Here is a 21,766-nt window from a genome sequence, read left to right on the forward strand (position 1 = left end):
TCTTTTTGTTGGCAATTGTCTCGATGACCTGAGTACCTTGGCTCTGAAAACCTGACCAGGACAGCCAGGGAAAGAAGAGATGGCAGACGAGACAATAGACATGCAGACTCGTGCATAGAAAAGTTATGATCAGGTGGTGTGGGCTCTCTGAGAGGTGGACACCCAGTAGTACTGCTACAACCCAGAACCTTGGTGTGTTTATCAAGTATTGCACCATGGGGTTGGGAGTAGGGAGAGGTAAACTAGTCTCTATAGTCTTGCTTACTATTGTTGTGGTGAAACACCATGACCATAGACAACTTATTGAGGAAAGGGGTTATTTCACTCATAGATCATTTAACAACTCATCATGAAAAGCAATGAGGACAGGAACCTGGAGACAGGAACCAATACAGAGACCATGGAGGCTGCTGCTTACTGGCTTGTTCATCATGGCTTGCTCAGCCCACTTTCTTGTAGACCACCTACAATGGGCTGGGCCCTCCCCCCATTAATCAATAATTTAAAAAAAATGCTCGACAGCTGAATCTTGCAGTCATTTCCTCAATTGAGGCTCCCTGTGCTCCCAATAACTCTAGCTTGTGTCAAGTTGACATAAAACTAGCTATTATATATAATAGGCAAGTAGTTTCAGGCTGTAACGGGGGAGGAACCTACAGTCATTAGTTATTGCGGATGCTGATCAACTGTTTGCACTTAGAGCGATGCACAAGGCTTTGTTATCCTGACGAACCTCACTTGGGGAAGCTTTCCATTCCTCTGGGACTGAGGCATTCCAGTCCTAACTGGCCATGCTGGTGCCAATACTACAAGGTCACCCAGGACCTCACTCCAGCACTAGGGAAGCAGAGGCAGATGGATCTTGGAGTTTGAGGCCAGCTTGGATTATACTCTGAGTTCCAGGACAGCCAGAGCTGTCCTAAAGCCGCTGCCTCTAAAAACCAAATTAGACTAAAACAAACCAAGACAAACCAACCCAATTGAACCCAACCCAACCCAACCCAAACACCAAGGCAACTTACAAAAGAAAGAGTTTATTTGGGGCTTACAGATCCAGAGGGATGGGTCTCATCCTCAACATGAGGAACATGGCAGCAGGCAGACAGTACTGGGACAGCAGCTGAGAGTTCAGTTCTGGGCTGGATCCACAAGCAGGAAGCAGGGCTTATACTGAGGGTAGCATGAGTCTTTGAACCTTCAATACTCACTCCCGTGGACATACCTTCTCCAACAAGGCTACCTCCTAATCTTTCCCAAATAGTTCTGCCACCCGGGGTCCAAGTATTCCAGCATGATTCTGTGGGGGCCGTTCCCATTCTATTTACCCCACCACGTTATTCAGATGCACAGCTGAGATCCAAAACTCAGCTCCGGTCTCTTACACAGTAATGACACGAGTTCGATCCTTTGCTTCTATAACAGGACAGTCTGAACTTAGTGTAATAACCTTCATGAGTTATAAATAATTAGATTGAAATTCAGGGAGATGGAATCAAGGATGACTAACATGTGGCAGTTGGTTCATACGTACATATGAAATAAAGAACATGAAGAACAGACCGATGGTGTGGGCAAGTGTGTTTGGCAGTGCAAATCCCGAGTTTTTTTTCAGGTAAAGAATGAGAAAAACTTTAATGGAGCAGTAAACACAATCTCCATTTCTAAGATGTGATCAAACTTTTTGATAGTAAAAATCTAAGTTTCTAAGCTGATGTCTGTGAAAACTACAGAATGAGAAGCAGAGAAAACCGAACGTGACTTCATCCAAACCTGTAGAGCATTGTTGCATTATGCTTCTAATCACACTTGGTTCATACAGTGTTGTAAATGGGCCTTGCTGGCTTCTGAAGGGTCCTCTGGTCATTCAGTGCTGTGATGTGTCCAAGCCATGGTTGCTTGCTTTCCTTCTTTATGTAACTCTTTAGGAAATGAAGTTCTCAACAGAACATTAGGGTGTATCTGCAGTGAGTGTTTAGAATTGGTTTTCTCTTTAGTAAAGCCAGATATGTAATGATTTCATTGCCAACAAAGTGGCTTGTACAAGAACACCATTCAAGCACACTGGTGGTGTGAGTCCTACAGTCAAGCCATGTCTCCTTTGCCCTTTCAGGGAATCTGTGACTGAGTAACTCAGAGATTCCCTTCAATCCCTTTTGCTGGAATGCTGCCTTTGATCACAAGATACAGATCTCATTTCAACCTACCAAGGCATGGCCCACCAAAAATTGTCACATGTTTTCCTTAGCATCTGTACACATGATGGACATGTAGGTGGCGGCCAGAACTTTGTCTTATTACTGTGTAAGAGATGAGAATAGTGTTATGAACCTTAGCTGCACACTGTATGTTGGGTGAGCTTGTAAGTGTTTTTCACCACAGAGCAATTCCAGGAGACCCTGGAGCCTGGAGCCTGGCACTGGTGTTTTTCATGCTCCCAGATGGTCTGAATGCACAATCAGGGCTGGGAATACTTGCATTGAAATTCTTCAATGAAAATGATAAAGCTCCAGTTTTTTGTTTTTTGTTTTTTTACCTTGCATTTTTTTTTACAACCATAAGGTGGCAGCAGCATAGTACCATGACTATCATCATCCTTGCCTGAAGAAGACATGGAACTGGAGTTTGTAATTCTAATTAACAGCATTCGGAGGCCCTGATCCAGCCAAGGATAGTTTTAACCTTTTTCAATCACATTCTGTGCTGAGTTGACTAATAAATCTTTATCTAATATGTATTTAGTTTAACAAATTAAACAGAGAGGAACCATATTATAAAGCAGAGTTGGTGAAAGGCCAAAACTATAATAAAATTTATATTCCAATAGATGAGAGTTGCCCCCTCTGACAGCTGACAGAATATTCGATCTTCATGTTCCACATGTACCCCTGGACAGGCAGGTCAGCAGAGGGGCTAACAATGCACTATGTGAAAACCAGCTTGTTGAAAAGAAATGCACACAGGATGACGAGGATGCAAAAGAGAAAGCTGATGATAGAGGCTGTTATATAAAGCCCAGACAATCCAGGACAGCAGAAGACTGTGGTGTTTGTTTCTGCATTCTTCAGTGTGCTCCTTGGTGGATTCTTCAGAGCATCAATGCTTTAACATTGTCTGTTTTCATTTCAAAGAAAGAAGTCAGCATCAACTGTGGACAGCTGTATTTCTGTCCTTAGTTTGGAGACGTCATCCACCTTTACACTCAGACTTCTAAAGAAGGTGGACCTCTATCAATGATGGATCCGCTGCTTCAGCTTTCAGGCTTTGAAACTGCCTTCTCCAAAAGTGCTAGGGGTATCCTAAGTGGTAAGACCAAGTGAGGAGAATTGGCCATTCACAGATCTGTCCTTATCCAATAGTGGCTGACATCCTTCTATTGTGACACCTCTTTCCCTTGATGTCCATGGAGACAACACACTCCACATTCTGGGCTTCGCTCTTCCTTTAGACTGTGTGTGCAGTTCTTTCTTTTCAGCTCTACGAGACCATATCTCCCACTTGGCCTTGCTCATGCATTGCCTTGTACAGCTGCCATGAGTTCCAGATCTATAAATCAGTTACAGGCATTGCGATCACCCTTTCAAGATTAGCATCTTGAATACTGGTGGGAGTTAATTGTCCACATAGAGTCTCCTCTTCTTTGCAGCCTAACCATCTCAATCCCATGACTTAGCAACTTCCAAGGGTCACTCAGTGCTGCTCTGTCAGATTCCTCTTATCCAAGCCACAGGGTATACTAGCTCTGAAACATCCTTCCCAACAAGTCAAACCAAACCAAAGAAGACATCTCAAAGGAAAACTGACCCTGAGGTCATTTCTCGTGTAATGTCCATTCCCCAATGGCCCAGACTTTCATTGGCCTGTAAAAGTGCTTTGCAAAGGACAACCCTCGCCATTTGAGCTCTGTGGCTACCCACTTCCATTCTATGAAGGCCAAAGAGCACTGTTACAAATGGCCCCTCACACTGACCTCTCAGGACTTGCTTTAGGAACACAGGGTAAGACCCTTAAGGAGAGCTCCTCTGATTGGTTGGGAAAACTATGACTTCCAATCTAGAAGCACTGGCCTATTTGAAAAACTAACAAAAGTGCTGGAACGTTATGCGCGCAGCACAGCACCTGCATCATTGTGCTTATGATGTGCACTTCTCTGGTAACTACGGCAACAGTTACTATTCCTGTTGCTGTGACAAGGTACAGGACAAAACAACTGAGGGAGGAAGGGTTTGCCCTGCCTCACTGTACAGGCCATCACAGCAGGGAAGTCAGAGCAGTGAGGAGTGAGACAGTCAGGCGCTTTGCATCCTTACTCAGGAAGCACATGCAGAGCAGTGGGCTACATCCTCTTAGGAAGCACATGCAGAGGATGGGCTGACTTTCTCCTCTTTCTGTGTTCTGGGACCCCAACCTACCGCCCACATTCAAGGTGAAGCTTCTCTTCTGGAGATGCACACACATGCACATTCAGTGCTTCAGGGAGACGCTAGCTCTCTCAAGTTGACAGTGAAGATTAGCCATGGTGATGATGCTTCACATTTTCCACAGATAACCTGGACGTTTGAAACATTCCTTTAAGTATTTTCAAATATCCGCCCCCCTCTTTTTTTTTTAACTTTTAAAATGAACTCTTGAGAAATGATCTTTCTCAGTCTAGCCCAGGCTAACTTGGGACTCACAGTCATTCCACTCTCACTTCCTCAGAGCTGGAATTACACCACATCGGGTTCATACCACTGTTCCAGCTTACCCACTTTAAAAATAAGGTTATTTGGCTTCTTACTATTGTGTTCCTTCACACGTTAACATTTGTGCATCTCCTGCAGATTTCTTGTTTTGTGGTTAACATGAAGCTTTCAGAAAACACTTCTTACTTATGACAGGCTTGGAGCTGATAATACCTTTTTTTGAGGAGTATCCCCACAGTGAGACACTTCCTCTAACAAGGCCACAGCTACTCTAACAAGGCCACAGCTACTCTAACAAGGCCACAGCTACTCTAACAAGGCCACACCTACTCTAACGAGGCCACATCTACTCTAACGAGGACACACCTACTCTAACAAGGACACATCTTCCAATAGTGCCACTGCCTCTGTCAGATTTCTAATTTGATCATTAGCTAAGTTCTTGATTCCATAATTTGTTTATGTGCTTTTGAGAAACTTTTAAACGATTAATATAATCATTCTGAGTCATTTGTCAGGCAGCTCATAGGTCTCTGTTTCTTTGGGGATTAGCTAACAGGAGATCATTGTTTGCTTTTTGCTATAAAAACTTCTGATTTTCACGTTTTGCAGCCACAATGTCAATGTCCGTGCTTTTGAAGAATTAGTGATTTATTTCAATATCTGATGATTGATTTTGTAGAAAGAATGTTCTGTTTTTATTAGATATTTTATTTATTTACATCTCAGATGTCATCCCCTTTCTCCATTTTCCCTCCCTAGAACCCCCTATCCCATTCCCCCTCCTCCTTTTTGTTTTTATATCATTTTAATTACATGCATGTATTAAGGTCAGTTCTAGGTTGAGGGTCTAGCAATACAATAGATGCAAATAGTCAAGGAACAAGCAAGACAATAAACACAAATAGTCAAAGAACAAGCAAGGCATTAAACCCAATTATATGAACACTCCCATGATCATTGTTTCTAAGGGCTTATCAGGATGACCAAAATATCTGAGCCTACTACCCTGCCCTAGCCCAAAGTCATTTTCATGTCTAAGGCCTACTTCCTTGTTCTAGCCTAAAATTTAGATTCCTAACTAAAATTATTTTTTTGTTCTAGCCTAATATTTAGATTTCTGCCTGAGATTACTTCTTTGTTCTAGCCTAAGATTTAGATTCCTACCTGAAATTACTGATTTGTTTTAGCCTAATGTCAGATTCCTGCCTCAAGCCTACTTCCTTGTCCTTGGCCAATGTCATATTCCTGCCAAGCAGCCCCAAAGGCTCTCCTCCTCTTCTCCTTTTTATTTTATCAACAAGACTGAGCCTGTCTTAGGTCATTCTGACAAGAATGCCTTCTTTACCCATCATGGAATATACATTATCTAAATGCACTTTTGTCTTAGGTTGGTAAGGCTCTGTACAGAATCTTACCCATCCTTGGCTTGCCAGCCTGTTAATTTAATAACTCTGTCTGGGGGTCCATTTTCAGGTTCAAGCCATGTACTTTAGCTGCCAACATGTTGATGTTGTTAAAGACAAACTTTAATATGATGGGCAGGAATAAAAGTATTCCCAGGACAAAAAGGGCTAGCATAATCAAGCCATACATACCATTCTTTAAGCTTGATGAAAATAGAAATACTGACCTCAGGCCATGGGTAAAGAATGTTCTAAAATGTGATATTGACCAAAGGAGAGGATGAAAATATGGAGGCACATATGATCTAGTGCTGCCTATGACTTAATATTTGCATTTGTTTGTAAAAATAACTTTTATTTGCCTGATGTAATTGTTATCTCTGTGGCTCACTGCTTCTGTATACTAAATTACACCTAGTCCTGGAAACTTCTAGCCTCCATACAATCTTAGCTAGACCAAGAATGTGTTCAGCCGCTGAGACTTACTGTTGAATAAACTCATCCATTCTAGTTCTTTCTGAACACAGGCTGGCTGGTTCAACTCAGCTGTTCTGGTTCAAACTCCTCTTCAAGCTAATTGATTCAACCTAGCCTCTTCTGAATTGCTCTTCTTGGCATCAAATCAACTCTAGGAATCTATTCTGATCTTCTGACTGCTTCTTATTTTCTGGCTCATTCTGTCTTCACCTGTGTCTTCTAGCTTGTTCTCTCTTCAAACTATCTCTGTAAAACTCTCGAAGTAGAACTGCCTCTTCTTGTCTTTCTGATCTCTTTTAAATAGCTTCCCTTTCCTCTCTCTTCTCATGAGAGTTAGGCATATTCTATTCTGTCAAATCTTTCTCTGATTCATCACTTTTTCTGCCACTCAATTTGAGGTCACTTTTAAACATGGGTGCTTCCTTCTACAAACTAACTTTATTGTTATTGTTTGGGATTAAAAGCCTGTCTGTGTTTTAGCCAGAGGGATTAAAGGTGTATGCTAAGGTTGTGTCTGTATTCCAGCCATAGTAGCCAATATTGCTAGATTAAAAATACTTCTATATTTTTTTTCCTGATCAGGAAGAGACATTTTAAAAACATTTTGTTCATTACAAATTTCAACTGTTCTTAAAGTGTTAATCTTGTATGAATAGATTACATTTAAAGTTGAATGTTTCCTTAAATGTATTTGGTAATCTGTCCAATTTTATATTTAAAATAAATTTCTTGATTAAAATCTTTCAACAAGACATGCATTTTTAACAATAATCAAACTACCAAGCTTAGTAAGAAAAAAAAAAGCAAAGCACGCTTTAACTTGGTAGGATATCCTTTACTGTGTGTGAGTTAGCTCTTGAGTTAATATAGAATGCACACACTATTATGATGCTATAAAACTTTCATTGACATGTTTGAAAAGTCAGCAGTACAGAAGAAGTTGGAGAAGCCCGATTGGGACAAGAGGCAGAAGGTAAGCACCAGGAGCTAGGTGACTGTTGCATAGGTCAGAACATGACTGGCATGGAAGAAGTTATGAATTCCAGGAAGAACTTGCTCAGCTTATGTTTCTCATTTCTCTTTCTCATCTGGTTGGAGAGTCAGTGTAGAAGTATGGTGTCCAAGATATTTTGACAGAAAATATTTAGGAATTTAAGTGCTGACTGGTGTTTGATGGCTTCCAGACATAGTTACACATGAGAACTCACACAACATTGGGATAGAAGTTAGAGGCACAGGCTCAAACTTGTTTCTAATTAAAGTAGTTTGAAAGGGTCAAATTGTCCAATATACTATTTCTGAAATGCATAAGAATTCATTCACCCTGTCTCTTCCTTTGAGAAAGTTTTATTTTTTTTGTAAAGTTTATGCATAGCTTTGTCTTAATTATTTCTCTGATCAGGGGGAAAATGACTTTTGTTCTTTGTGTTTCTGTATTTTCATTTGCAAGTTGGCTCAACATGGCACTGGATATTCCATAAACTATCTTCCATAGCTTTCATCAAACTGCCAAAACAGTATTATTTAGAAGATTAAGGATAGAATGAATTGACACGTGAAGTTTAATAAAGATGTTTTCATTAAATATGTGGTATACAATTAAGTGAAAAGAAAGAACATTTCAGCTTGTAGTGATCAACTAGAGAATGAGAAGGTATGGTTAAGAAGTCCCCTTAATGAGAAACAATTCCCACAGCAAGTAGACCACAGATTGACAACAGGTGCTATGCTCCTTGACCCTTGACTGACAAGTGGTGCTGTGCTCCTTGATCCTTGATGTGTATAGAGACTTGCACTCTTCTATACAATTTCTTCCAAGAGCCAAGTCTTACATTCTTTAAAAAATGATCTATTTTTATTCATGTATATTTATATCTGTGTGTATGTGAATGTATGGCATGTGATTATGGGTGTCCACAGGGATCAGAGCCGTTGTTAGATCTCCTGGAGACAGAGTTACAGGTGATTGTGAACCATCTGGTCTAGTGCCAGGAACTGAACTTGAGGTCTGTGGAAGAGCAGTCATCGATCTGAACCACTTATTTGACCACCTCTCCAACACTGAGTTTTGCATTTGGAAAGTTGAAAAATTGGAAGAATATGTTGATGTCACCCTGGAGAAGCAAAACCTACAGCTGCGATAGTTTAAACCCGAGTTATGGAAAAACATTGAAATGTAAATCATTTATCTATCCTCAATTCATCATGAAATTATATCCCTCATATCTCTAACACGGCATCTGCAACATCCCAATTTATCTTCTAATTCATCACACTTAAGAGAGAGAAGGTAGGAAAGCTTACTAATAACTAAAGAAGCAATGAGCATCCAGTGGGTTTTTTTTTTTTTTTTTTGGCAAAGTTGGAAATGTGGTCATTTCATTGACTATGTATCTATGCTCTTCTAAAATATAATTTATTTTAGAATAAATTTTATTTGACATGGACAATTCTTTACCAAAAATAATTGGCTTTTAAATAAACTTATACCACTAATTAGTCATGTAACTTTAAGTTATGTGTTTGAAAATTTACTGTAGTTTCTTTATTCTGAGGACTTTTAAGGTGTGTATAGACAGCCTAGACAACTATGACTCCTCAGGAAATAAAAGTGCTTTATCCTAGAAAGATAATAATAATATCCATTTATTAAACTCTCAAAGATAATGAAGAGCGTATAAGTGAGACAATTACATTTGTATGCTTTCCCCTGCTACACCTGTTCAGTATTGGTACTGAAGGTATTTTATTATAACTTGCAACATTTTAAATGCTGTCTCATATTTAATAACATCTTTATGTACATGGAAGTCTTGAAGAATGGAAAACTCTAAATGTGAGCTCATTAAGTTTGGTCATTAAATTATTCAGTTTTGAAATCTCATTTTTAGGTATAACAGATGTTCACTATCAGTCTTAGTTTCTTGTCTTGTTGATATGATAAAATATTTTGACAGGAGCCACTTAAGTCTTTATTGTGGCTTCTAGTTCAAGGATACGGTCCATCACTAATGAAGGTGTGGGGTACAAGAAGCCATGAGAAGCCAGTTCCATTGTTAGCACCCTCAAGAACAGGATCAATGACTGCATGCTAACATTCAGATTTCTTTCTTCATTTGATGCAGGCCAGAATCCCCTCCCAGGGGGTGGTCCTCCCTACAATTAAGATGGGTCCCTATGGATGGGCATGCAAAGATGCCCATCACCCCAGGTGATTCTATACCCTGCCAAATCGACAGTTAGTACCAACCATCACACAGCTTAAGTTTTTATTGAATAAATTAATTTAATAGATAAATAAATGAGTGATAAGATTTACAGTGAAGCTGTAATTCTTCACAACACACCCATGTTTCTTTATTCTCGTTCCTAATTTCTTTACATTTTAGGAGTTTCTTTACATTTAGGAGTTTAAGTCCTTCCCACTTATTAAGGAGTGGAAAGAGAATAATTCACTAACCAGACTCCAAACATTTCTAATGACTGCTAATGACTGCTAATGACTGCTTTCTCAGGACTGGTGTCCCAGTGTCTTTGTTATGACATGACTATCTTTCAGTTATTGGCCAAGGACTCTTTTATACTGACATTTAGGTGATGTGTTTATGTGAATGCACCCTTCCACTGTAGGTAACATTAGCTTCCTCTCTTCAGGAAAACCTCAAATCAAAACAAAAACCAAAGTGTTGTTTTTTTTTAAACAGAGAACTCATATGTCAGAATGGTAACTATAAACACAAAAATGCTTAAAACATCCCTCTTCATTTATTGAAAGCAAAAATCGCTGACTTAGCAGTTTGCTACTCTTTGTACTTCGTGGCTAGACTCCGCGTGTTTAATGCCTTGGACACCAGCAACATCTGCATGCTGAAGCTCCAAGAAAAGCCTCCTCAAAATAGCTTTGTTGCAGAAAATGGCATTTATGAACTTTGGCAGGAAATATTCTTTTAAGTCGTGTTCAATTTTGAAACTTGAATGGAAAAAACCTCATCTGTGGGAGAGCCAGTCACACATAATTCTGAGCTCAGTCTTTCGTTAAAGGGTGAAAGCTGCCAGGGGAGCACAGAATTCTGGGGGCTCCAAATGTTTGCACATGATTTTGCCAGCTTCCTGAACACAGTGGCTTGAACAGGGACCTAATACAGCTTCAGATGTTCCAGGCAAGAGGCACAGCAGCACACAGTCTGCCACATGGCAAAATATCTCTACAAATCCAGACTTTGCTTTGAGTAGCTTACTTTAAGTCTCATCCATGTTCAAAAATAGGCCGGTTTTACCCATTTTCTCACTCAAGGAATGCATTCCGATTACTCTGAAGTCCTTTATAGTTTGAGGGAGAAGTTCCTTCTTCAGTCAGGTCTCACTGCAGGACTTGATTCTCTAGTCCCTCGACTTTGCATCGTCAGCATCTAGTGCTTCTCCCTAGAGATCTGGGATGGAGCCCAGGCCACCTTTTGCTTTGTTGTCAGTGTTCTGACCACTGAGCAGCTCCACTCTCCTGGCTGAATCTGAATAACAGGATAGCAGAAGTTGATAAATCTACTTGCCCTGGTAGCAGTTTTAGGTTCTAGATGACTGACAGCTTGGACAGAGTTTATTTCTTAGTACAAACTTTCTTTATTATCACGCACAAAGGTATTCAGTTCTCCTAGCAGGCTGCTTTTGTGGGATGGGAGTTTCCCTACAGTTCCAGGGCTAGCGAGAATATTTGTTTCTTTCTTCAGGCAGCCTTTTCTCATCTGGCTAGCAGAGACTCTGAATGAAACATTAACAAAGCTCTGGTTGTGGCTCCTGGGCCAATAAACCTTGCACAGAAGCATGTGTGTGCGAAAGTCTTCATAACAACCTTCCTTATCAGGTCACCCTCCCCCTCCTTTTAAATCCACATTCTAATAGGTGTGAGTTCCTCTGATTCTGTAACTCTTCTAGTTTCTCAAGAAACAAAACAAAACAACAACTCACCCCCCAAACTATTGCTTTTAGAGTACTAGGCAAGGAAGGGCTCTAGACTTCCTCTTTGGTCAGTTCCTCTTGCTCACCATCCTCCACCTTCTGCTCAAAGTCCTCCACCTTCTGCTGATGTGCTCTTCCAAGATTTGCTTGCTTTTCTGGGTCGTGCGGCTTAAGTTGAAGCTGTGTAGCTAACAGGGTGGACTTCTTCAAGTCTGTGTGTTAGGAACAAAAGCTCAGACAGTTTAGATGAGAACTGCCATCCTAGGAGGCGTGTGGCTTTGTGGAAGCCTGCCTGCCATGTGTGATCTCCACATAGGAAGGATGGTGACTGTATTAAATCAGACTTAAATTAAGTCTCCTCCTCAGAGAATGCAACTCAGGGGTCATTCAGGGGGTCATAGTGACCACCTTCTAAGTAAACTAGAAATTGCTTCTGCCTGGAGGGGACAGAGCAAAGCCATCTCAATACCGGGTGTCAGCTATGTCTAAAGCATGTTTCAAGAAAGTGAAAGGTTAATTTACTCTAAATCTTTTTTGCAGTGAAGACTCATGCTATATTTTACCGAGCACCAGAGTCTTTAGAATAGGATGCTGCCAATGAATCCAGGTCTATGGATGCAGGAGAGTTTGAGTACTGGCCATGTGAGCAGAGAACATGATTCTGGTTCTTTGAAACAGAATGTGCAGTCTAGCCACTTGTCCCTCTGTGGGGATCCTGACGCGATGACGCTGGCCAATGAGATTTCAGAGTATGAATTCTGCTGTCTTTTTAGAGAGCAGGGTATGAGTAAATTCTTCCACGTGATTAGGGGTGGGGAATTTAACTGTTGAGCTCCTATAATCCCCAAAACTTATGGCTGTAGTCACCACCAGGACCAATGAGTGGCGAGGCATGCCCGTGAGTTATCGGAGTGCAGCGTGTTTGGATTGTCATAAAGCAATGTTTGTCTTTGTTCTGCAGCCTCCGCCTCAGATTTATGACAAGCAGCTGGATGAGAGGGAGCACACCATTGAAGAGTGGAAAGGTGACTGCTATGCTAATATGTGCACTGTTTGACTGGAATGCAGAATATAGAAATGGTCCTACTGTGCTATGCTAATATGTGCACGTGCTTGACTGGAACACAGAATATAGAAACAATCCTGCCATTTATGCCATGTCTTTGATACAAAGAAACTCTGTGCAGTTTCCTGTTGTACAGCACCCTATTAAAAGTGACTTTCTAGTGGCTTGGTATGGGGCTGGTGTTTTTGCCTGCTATCTATAAGGTCTGACTGAGATCAGTCTCAAGTGCTGCAATAAACAAATGAAATACAAATGGGAAATAACTATTTTAAGATTTCCCAAAGCTTATCTGCATTTATGTTAATAGAAATGCTATATTTACTTAAAAATAAAAAGAATTATGGAGGCCTTTGTAAAATAGTATTGATAGCCAAAGTGTTTGTCATGGGGTCAAACTCCATTTGAATACTTACCATTTAAAGTCCTATGTTGCTATGTAAAATTAAAATTAAGTCTGAGGGTTAGATTGGTGGATATTCAGGGAGAACGCTATTCCTGCAACCCCCATTTAACCCTGAGTGGAGGGAGAGAACCAACTTCTCAAAACTGTTCCCTGACTATACCTCCCTCTCCTGAATAAACAAAATGTAACTTAAAATTAAGTTTGAAATATACTTTAAAAATTTTAAATTAAATATAGTTAACATATAAATTTATAAAACTCACAAAACTTGAGAGTTTAGGTAGAATAAATGTGACCCCAAGAGGCTCATTCTTCCTCTCAATAAAAATAAATCAGTAAATAAATCAAGTTTTTTCCAGTAAAATTTCTCCAAACTCATATTATAGCTTCAAAATTATACCTACACTCAAACACAATAGAAAAACAAGCTAAACCTATGAAGAATTGTTAGACTAATACAATTAACTACATAGAAGAACAAATTTAGGGAATCTAAATACAGATGGTGTCACGTGATCAAATTGAAATGGGCAGAAACATAAAAGTAAGGAGATTCTGAGTGACTTTTAAAGAAAGCATCCTGCAAGTTGGAAAAAGAAAAATACCAGATGGAGGCCACAAGGAGAAGTCAAACGTTAGAAATAAGCCAAGGATGTTATAAAGACATTCCACTCATCAACAGACCACGTTGGTGAACATGGCAAAGCAAAGCCCATGAACATGGCATCAGGGAGAGACTGACTGCAGGTGGTGGGCTCACAGGGCAACTTTGTCAAAGGGAAAACACAAAGGTATTCCTCGGGCTTGTGTTGTAGCAAGTGGAAAGATGTAGACACTGAGAGCAGGACTTGCAGTGAGCTGGAGGAAGGGGTGACTGGGAAGGATGGTGCTACATAAGAGATAACTGGGAATGAATGAATCATGTTTAGGTAAGTGTGGGGTGAATGAATGACTTTTAACTAAGAGTGGGAATGAATGATGTTTATCTAAGAGTGGGAATTAATGATGTTTAGCTAAATCCTGTAGCATGAAAGAACTGGAGGCTAATCTACAGCAGCAAGAAAAAAATGCCTGCCAGTCTGGGAATGACCAAAATGACTTTTTAATCCGTGGGTTTGTGTTGTGCTTGGGTTTACCAGTCCCAGATTCAAGTCTGGAAGAAAGGTGGTCTAGGAGGCAGGAGGTGTAAGCATTGGTTACAGTGTAAAGTTCAGAGAACTTGTCTCTAGGAAGTGAATATGAAAGGAGATGAGAGCATCCAACAAAACCAGAGCAAAGCCATTGGCTGGGAACACATTCTAGAAGGAGGGTCATATCCTAGTACACATGAGGCCTGGGTATGAACCCCAATGCTGCAAAAAACAAGCAGCAAACAAATGAACAAGCAAGCAAGGTTGTTTAAATCCATAATTGACAGCCTGGGAGTGTACCTAGGAGTCTACCACAATCAGTTCAGAAAACTCAGAGTGAAAAATCAGTTCACTAACTCATTTATTTTTAGATATTAATTTACTTAATTTCTGTCCTGAGGACCTGCTTTTGCTAAGTTTTGTGCTAAGACCAGGGACATATAGAGATGAAAGATTAAAATTCCTCAGTGATTTAATAATCTATTCAATGCCACAAAAATGTTATTTCTCATTAGCTAGTGCCATGGGCTTGTAGATTAAGGGAATCTTTGATTTTCTGTTATAATAACATGGATGATTATTTCTTACAGAACTTATCTACAAGGAAGTAATGAGCTCAGAAGAGAAGACTAAGAATGGTGTAGTTAAAGGCCAGCCCTCACCTTCAGGTACTCACTCTCCGTGAATAACCAAGAAGCCAGTGCTTGTGTCTTCCCCGTCCTTGATGGGTGTGTCATAGACAGTGTCTCTCACAGAGCCTGAAAACAGATATCACATAATCATTTCCCTATATTGCAATGTTTTGTTTTACTTTTTTAAACCATGCATTCATACTGGTAATTCTGGTTCTATATGCCAGCACAGTGGAGGTGTTTATTTTTAAATAATACTTTTATTTTTGAGATTATAATATAATTACAATATTTCTCCCTTCCTTTCATGTACCAAACACTCCATGTACCCCTCACTGTTCTTTTTCAAATTCATGGCCCATTTCCTTCGTTAATTGTTAGTATATGCTTATGTGTGTGAGAAATATATACATATCCCCAAATATAAGCAGCTCAGTCTATGTGATATTACTTTTAAGTACATGTTCAGGGCCGACCATTTGGGGTTGGGTAACCAATTGTGCTCTTCCCCTTTCTCCTGCTCAGCATTCCTAAGTTGCCTAACGGTTGAGGCCTCATGCGATTTCCCTTGTCCACTTTGGCATGTCCACTGTTGTTGTCCTTGTTCAGCTCATGTTTAGGAAGTAGTCATATTGCTGAGACGGTAATGGCTGCAACTTCTGACGTCACTAGGAGACACGGTCTCACAGGAAACTCCCTGATCCCCTGACTCTGACAGTCTCTCCGCCCCCTCTTCTGCAGTGATCCCCGAGCTTTGGGTGTGTGCATTGTTCTGTAGATGTATCTGTTGGGATTGGGCTCCACAACATTTTGACTGGTTGTGATTTTCTGTGATGGTTTCCATTTGTTGCAAAGAGAAGTTTCCTTGATGAGGGTGAGGACTCTACTTCTCTGTGGGCATAAGGACAAATATTTAGAGCACAGTTAGGGATTATGCTGGTTTAGTAAAGGAGAAGCTGTAGATTTTCCTCCAGGATCTGTGACCTCACTAGCCCTGGGCAGCTGGCTACATATTCAATACTAGGGATGATGTCTTCCTTGTTAGGTAGGTGTTAAGTCCAATCAAAGAGCTGTTGGTTACCACCAAAGTACACATGCTACTACTTCATCCTTAGTGTTGCTGGGCCACAAGGACCACTGTATGATTCATTAGCCTCACACTGAGTAAGTCTACTTGTTGCTTCCATTTTTGGAAGCTCATCTGCTGTCATGAAAGGTGGTCCTCAGACAGGGCATTCAGGTCAGTTCTAGCTCAGTGGGATCTGGACATGCGTGGGAACTGCATAGTGCCTTCAGCAACAGGGACCAACTATCCATCTCTGACAAGCAGCCAAGGGCAGAACTACTGGCTTGTGATGGTTTGGACCTATTTTGGACAAGCTTGACCAGAATATCAAAAAAGATTTTCTCATACCTGATGTTGTGGTTTTTGTCTGGTGGTCTCAGGCTCTTTGAAGAAAGCAATGTTAGCCCAGATGAGAAAATTCCAATTAAATCATATATGTATATTTATAGGCAGGCTTATGTGTATTAGGGTTCATTTTAGGTAGCTAGTTAACAGTATGAATTTTATGACTTTTTCCGTCATTCTTGCTGTTAGTTTACCCCATTCCTACCTTCTGTATTTATCTCCTCCTCTCTGTAATGAGGGACCCATTCCCATTTCCCCTCTCTATTGCTCCCCAGCCCCTCCCCTCAACGGTTCCCTTCCCATGTTCCTCCAGTTGTTCAAGGCTTTGTACTCTCATCTGAAGATTTGGAGCCAGGAGCCTCTGATGAGAGATCACGAGTCACCTTGCTCATATGATCTTTGCTTGTTCCGTACAGTACCTGCAAAGTTCATGATTTCATCTCCCTTCACAGTTGAGTAACACCCCGTCATGTATATGTACCATAGTTTCTTTGGAGGACATTTTGGTTGTTTCTATTTCCTAGCTGTTGTAGCAAAATGTTTTCTCAAAAATGAAAGTAATATACCAATCATATGACATGAGCCCATCAAGGGTAACTGATACTCAGGTCCTCTGGCTAATGTAGAGGACGGGGATGCATCCCTCAAGGTCGAGTCTCTTCTCTCATTCATTTTCTGTGTTGGACAACAGTATGATTATGTACTAACACGGCTCTGATTAAAGTCAGTGTGCAAAAGCTTCAGCTTGTCCCTTACAGAGTCTGGCACACCTCTGCACCTGTATAGGTTTGCACCTGTATAGGATCACACACACTCAAGGACCACCTGGGCTATCCCCTTGTGTGTGTTAATGCTGTACACTGTTTTTCTTCACACCTATGTTATAAACATAAAGAGTTTCATAACATGCGATTGCTTAGGTTCAACTGTAACCTGCATTCTGCCTTGTGGTAGCAAGAGCAGAGGCTGGAGATGAACATTTAAGAGGAGAACTGAATTGAAAGCCTTACTTTTAAAACATGTTTCCCGCATGTGGCATGTTGTTCTAGGGGGAAAGGATGTGGGATGCATTAGTTAATTAACTAATTAATTAACTAATTTTTTATATTAAAACTCCTCTTTGAGTAACTAGTTGGCATCCTTAGCCACTGTGCTACCCAGACAGACACAGTTCAGCCATTGCTTGCTGTTCTTACTCATAGATTACAGACAATATCCAATTTTATCCCAAGTCTTCTTTGCCTGTGAATTAGGAACTTTGTCATCATGGCCAAAAATACCTTACAAGTGAAGGAAGGGTTTGTTTCTCTCCACGGCCTCACAGAAGTTCATCAAGGTAGAATTGCAACAGCAGAGTAGAGTTGCTCAAACCATAGAAGGTCAGAAACAGAGAAATGAATTGGTATCACTCTTGCTAGTTTTTATTTTCCATCTTATTCTGGCCCATGAGATGATCCCACCCACAGTCAGATGGTTGGGGACCACTCAGTTCCTCCCCTGGAAATGGCCTCACATGCATACCCAGAGGTGTGCCTTCAACATCTTACTTTATTCCAAACCCAGTCAATTTGACAATGAAGGTAACCATTGCAAGTCCATATCTTGCTCACTTGACAACCAAGTATATCACCATAAATGTGAACATTCTACCTCTGCACCCAGAAAAGGCTTTTATGTCCATTTCATAATGCAAAGCATGTTCATTTCATCTTCAAATCTTATAGGTTCCATTATTTTTAAAAATGTAGGTCCAGATCACAACAGATTCCAGGCACTTTCTTAGTTTTGAGCCTGTGCAAAAGCAAAAGCAAAACTACATGCTTTCAGTATAAAATGACACAAAAGAATTATCACCATTTCTAGAGGGAAGATTAGAGACACAAAAAAAAAAAGGAGGGGGGGGGGGAAAGGTGACAGAGCAAACCTGCAATGCACCAGGGCAGGCATGGAGTTCTGTGGTTCCATGTGTAGCATCTAGCACATGCAGTATCATGAGTGTTCCAAAAGGCATTCCTACCTACCCATAAAGCCTTACATAGGCAACCCACATGGCCTCTGTCTTAGACTGGCTCTATTCATTATCCCCTCTTTCCTCTGCAGATGTTCTATATTCCTAACATCTGCAATATCCCCGGGTCTCCACTGCAGCCTAAGCTTCATCTACACAACTTTGTATGTTACCTCAGAGCAACTCAGTCCTCAGAGACACCTCATTACATATCACCTGACTGCTCAGGATTTTTAAAAAAATATTAGTAGAAACCTCCATGATGCCTTAATTCCTGCATTGTACATACCTAAAATGTTAGCAGCATGGGATGATGCCATGGTTTGGATATCTGGAACATATCTGGGCCTTTGTGAGCCACAGCTACTACAGTCACTGAGAACCTGGGTAGCTGATTTTCTCGTTTGGCCCTGTGTGAACAGAGTGTCACAAACACACTCTTTCTCCAGGGAAAGCCTTCAAGTGAGTTTACAATGCTGTACTTCAGATCCTGGGATAGGTGATGTCTGGCTGTTCCGAGTCACTCTCACGCAAATCTAAAGTAGTTGGTGTCCTTTAAAATGTAACTAGTGTTTGTTTTGTAAACCTTCTGTGTACAAGTGTCATCTCACTTCTTTTCTCGCTTCAAACTACACAGTTAGAACACTCCTGCTGTGTCTTTGGTTCGTGATTATCAAGTTACATCTTGCTGCAAGCATCCAACAGGAGACAGACCCCAGCCTGAAGGCTAATTTACCTTGGCATTTGGATGGCTAATTACTTCTCATTCTTTATTCATAGTCTCAGAATCCAGAAAACAAAACAAAACATGAATTATTTGTGAGAATGTAACTCAAATAGCTTCAAGTCAAAACCCTGACAAGGTTCGTGGTCCAGTCAGAAGCCTCATATTTATTCCCTTCATTTCTGTCAATGTTCTACATCTTCTGTAACCTGTGTCTACAGACATTTCCAACTACCTTAGGCAGATCAGTTCCAGAAGCCTACCCACGTGCTCAGGTTTAGTATTTATTTCCTGTACTAGCTCCTTTCTGTCACAATTACCGAAATTGCCAGCGTAAGTTAAGGGAGAAGGGCTTGTCAGTAAAGTGTTCCGTGTTCAGTCTCAGTAGGATATGTTTACATGTAGAGATTGGGCTACCGCTGGAGCTGGTTTTAGTAGCTTATGTGGACTGTGTACATCTCTTTCCTAATGAGAATGTATTGATCTTGGTTTAGTAGCTTGAAATTAACCAGGGAAGATTTACAACATGGAAGCTGGCAGAATCCATAAATCACATTGACTCCCCCCTGGAGAGCTAACAGTTAACATTTTACCAGTGTTCCACTGCATGTGTGCACATGTGTGCACATGTGTGTAAATGCATGTACATGTTTATACATGTTTGTGCACACAGTAAACTACATTCTTAAGAAGAAGCAATGACTGAAATACCTTGCGAAAGTCGGGTTTTTGACATTTTCATACCATTTTGTTTTATAAGAAGCCAAGATGAAAATTTTTTGTTATACATGTTCTCTTGCTATTCATATCTCAAAACACTGATATCTGATATAAAAAAACCTCATATCTGGTATGAGGAATAAGTTAATATAGTTCTTTAAGAAAAAATGGCTCTAATATCAAAACCTATCATATTATACTGGTGACTGAAAAATGTAGATGGGAAGGTAAGTGTGCACTCAAGGAATAATTTATAGGTCTGAAGTTTATTGACAAAATCAGTATATATCAATAAAAATGCATCTAAACTTCAGGTACATCCCTAAATAGTTGTACTCCATTCTACTATCTGATTTTACCTGAGGTTATCTGTTTTCAGTAGCAGCACCATTTGCTTCCTGAATTGATTTGTAATGTCTGCCAAGGGAAAGCAGGAAGAGGCATCAGCTTTGCTCTGAAAGCAGATGTTACAGAATGTTAGAGATAGAACATATGCAGGAGACTGTATGTGCTAGTACCCCTGTTCCTCCTGAGAAGTGAAGCAGAGCAAACAATGCTTTGTCAGAACAAGCAGAGGCTTTCCAGTCTCCATTCGAGGATGAAGCTTCTCAGGTGTGTTCTGTCTTCTGAATCCTAGGAGAACCCCTCCCCCTCCCCCTTCCCTTCCCTTCCCTCCCCTCCCCTCCCCTCCCCTCCCCTCCCCTCCCCCTCTTCCCCTTCTTCTCCCCCTGCTAGCCAGTTATCCAGACTTCTAAAATTAATTGATTAAAAAAAATTAAAGCTCCAATAACCCGAGGCTCAAGATCTTGAAGCTATTGGAAAAACTGTCCCTCAATAACTATTTTCTTCTTTTTCCCCTCCCAATTCTGTATTTACATTCTCATTTGATACTGGGAAGGTGTGATCAAGAAAATAATTCCCATTTTAAAACTAGTCATGAATGAGTAGTTTTGGTTAGATCATTTCTAGCCAAGAAATAATAATCCTCATTTTAAACACTCTTAATATTTTCAACTCATTTAAACATCATTTTATTGAACAAATATCGCATTGATGACAATTTAAAAGAACGATGTCTCTTTCCTGAGCCCTCCTGTGTGGTGTGGAAGGAAGGGTGTTTATCATGGGCTGGGCTGTCCCAGAGACATGGACACTGTAAACAGATTTAATACAGTTCAATTCTGTTTAAGAGACTTTCATAAACTTCTTGGCAATAAATTATCTTGAAGCCAATGCCTTTGCTCTTATTCCCTTTATTTGAGTTTGGTTTTATGCTTGCAAAGTCCATTTATTGCCTACTTATATACAGACTAGAAAGGGTTACCTCAAAGCCAGGGTGTCTGCTGTCAAGTCAGACAATAAAAGAGAGCACACAAAACCAAACTCCTCATACATCTAACAAGGTTATTAGAGTTTGACACTTATCTTAAGAAAGCTGATCAATAACATCTATAAATACAGCCTACATACTCTCACTGTGACTGATTTCAAGAAACCAAAGTGATGTAAGTAAAGGCATTTACAAGGGAATGCTAATAATAGACATTAGGGAGCCACTAAGATCCTGCACCAGGGTACCACTGAGCATCCCACATCATTACGTCACTGTTACTCAATGTGCTTACCTCCCAATTTGAGACTATCAAGAGCTTTCATTCAAAGAAATCAGATGGATTTCTGTACACTAGCCATGAACAGAAAACAAGTCAATGTAAAATAAGACCACAAAGGGAAAAAAATATCTAGCAATAACTTTAATAAATGAACTGCAAACTTTGCACCCTGAAAACAATTGCTGTTGAAAAAAGTTAAAGGCAGCCTAAACGAATGGGGTAGGGTCTGGTCAGGTGGCCCGTGGTTGGGATCTGATCCAGGTGTTTCCGGGTTATTGGCATTTTATTCAAGAAAGGGGGATAAAGGTGCATATTGCTTGCAAAGTAGCCAGGATTCATTATTCAATCCAAAGCTTTACTGGATGGAGACATGGAGGCAGAATGAACTTCTCAGTGCAGCTCCAACTCAGAGGTGTCCATGTACCTCTCCATCTCAGTCATGACTCCCAGAAAGAGACTCTCAGAGTAAAAGTAAGAAAAAACCAGGCCTCTCCTCTGACATTTGACCAGGCCAGAATCAAAGACATTTTCTTTCAGACCT

General features: G+C 40.5%; 1 protein-coding gene across 1 annotated transcript in view; it reads left to right on the plus strand.

Annotated features, from left to right (window-relative positions):
* Mapk10 (mitogen-activated protein kinase 10) overlaps nt 1-21,766 on the plus strand; it is a 49,223-nt gene that overhangs the window by 18,812 nt on the left and 8,645 nt on the right. The window contains exons 3-4 of the mRNA XM_076926340.1: nt 12,480-12,543; nt 14,708-14,785. Coding sequence (XP_076782455.1) covers nt 12,480-12,543; nt 14,708-14,785 — 142 coding nt within the window. The remainder of the gene's footprint in view (nt 1-12,479; nt 12,544-14,707; nt 14,786-21,766) is intronic.

Source organism: Arvicanthis niloticus, chromosome 27, assembly GCF_011762505.2.
Source record: "Arvicanthis niloticus isolate mArvNil1 chromosome 27, mArvNil1.pat.X, whole genome shotgun sequence".
Taxonomy (NCBI): domain Eukaryota; kingdom Metazoa; phylum Chordata; class Mammalia; order Rodentia; family Muridae; genus Arvicanthis; species Arvicanthis niloticus.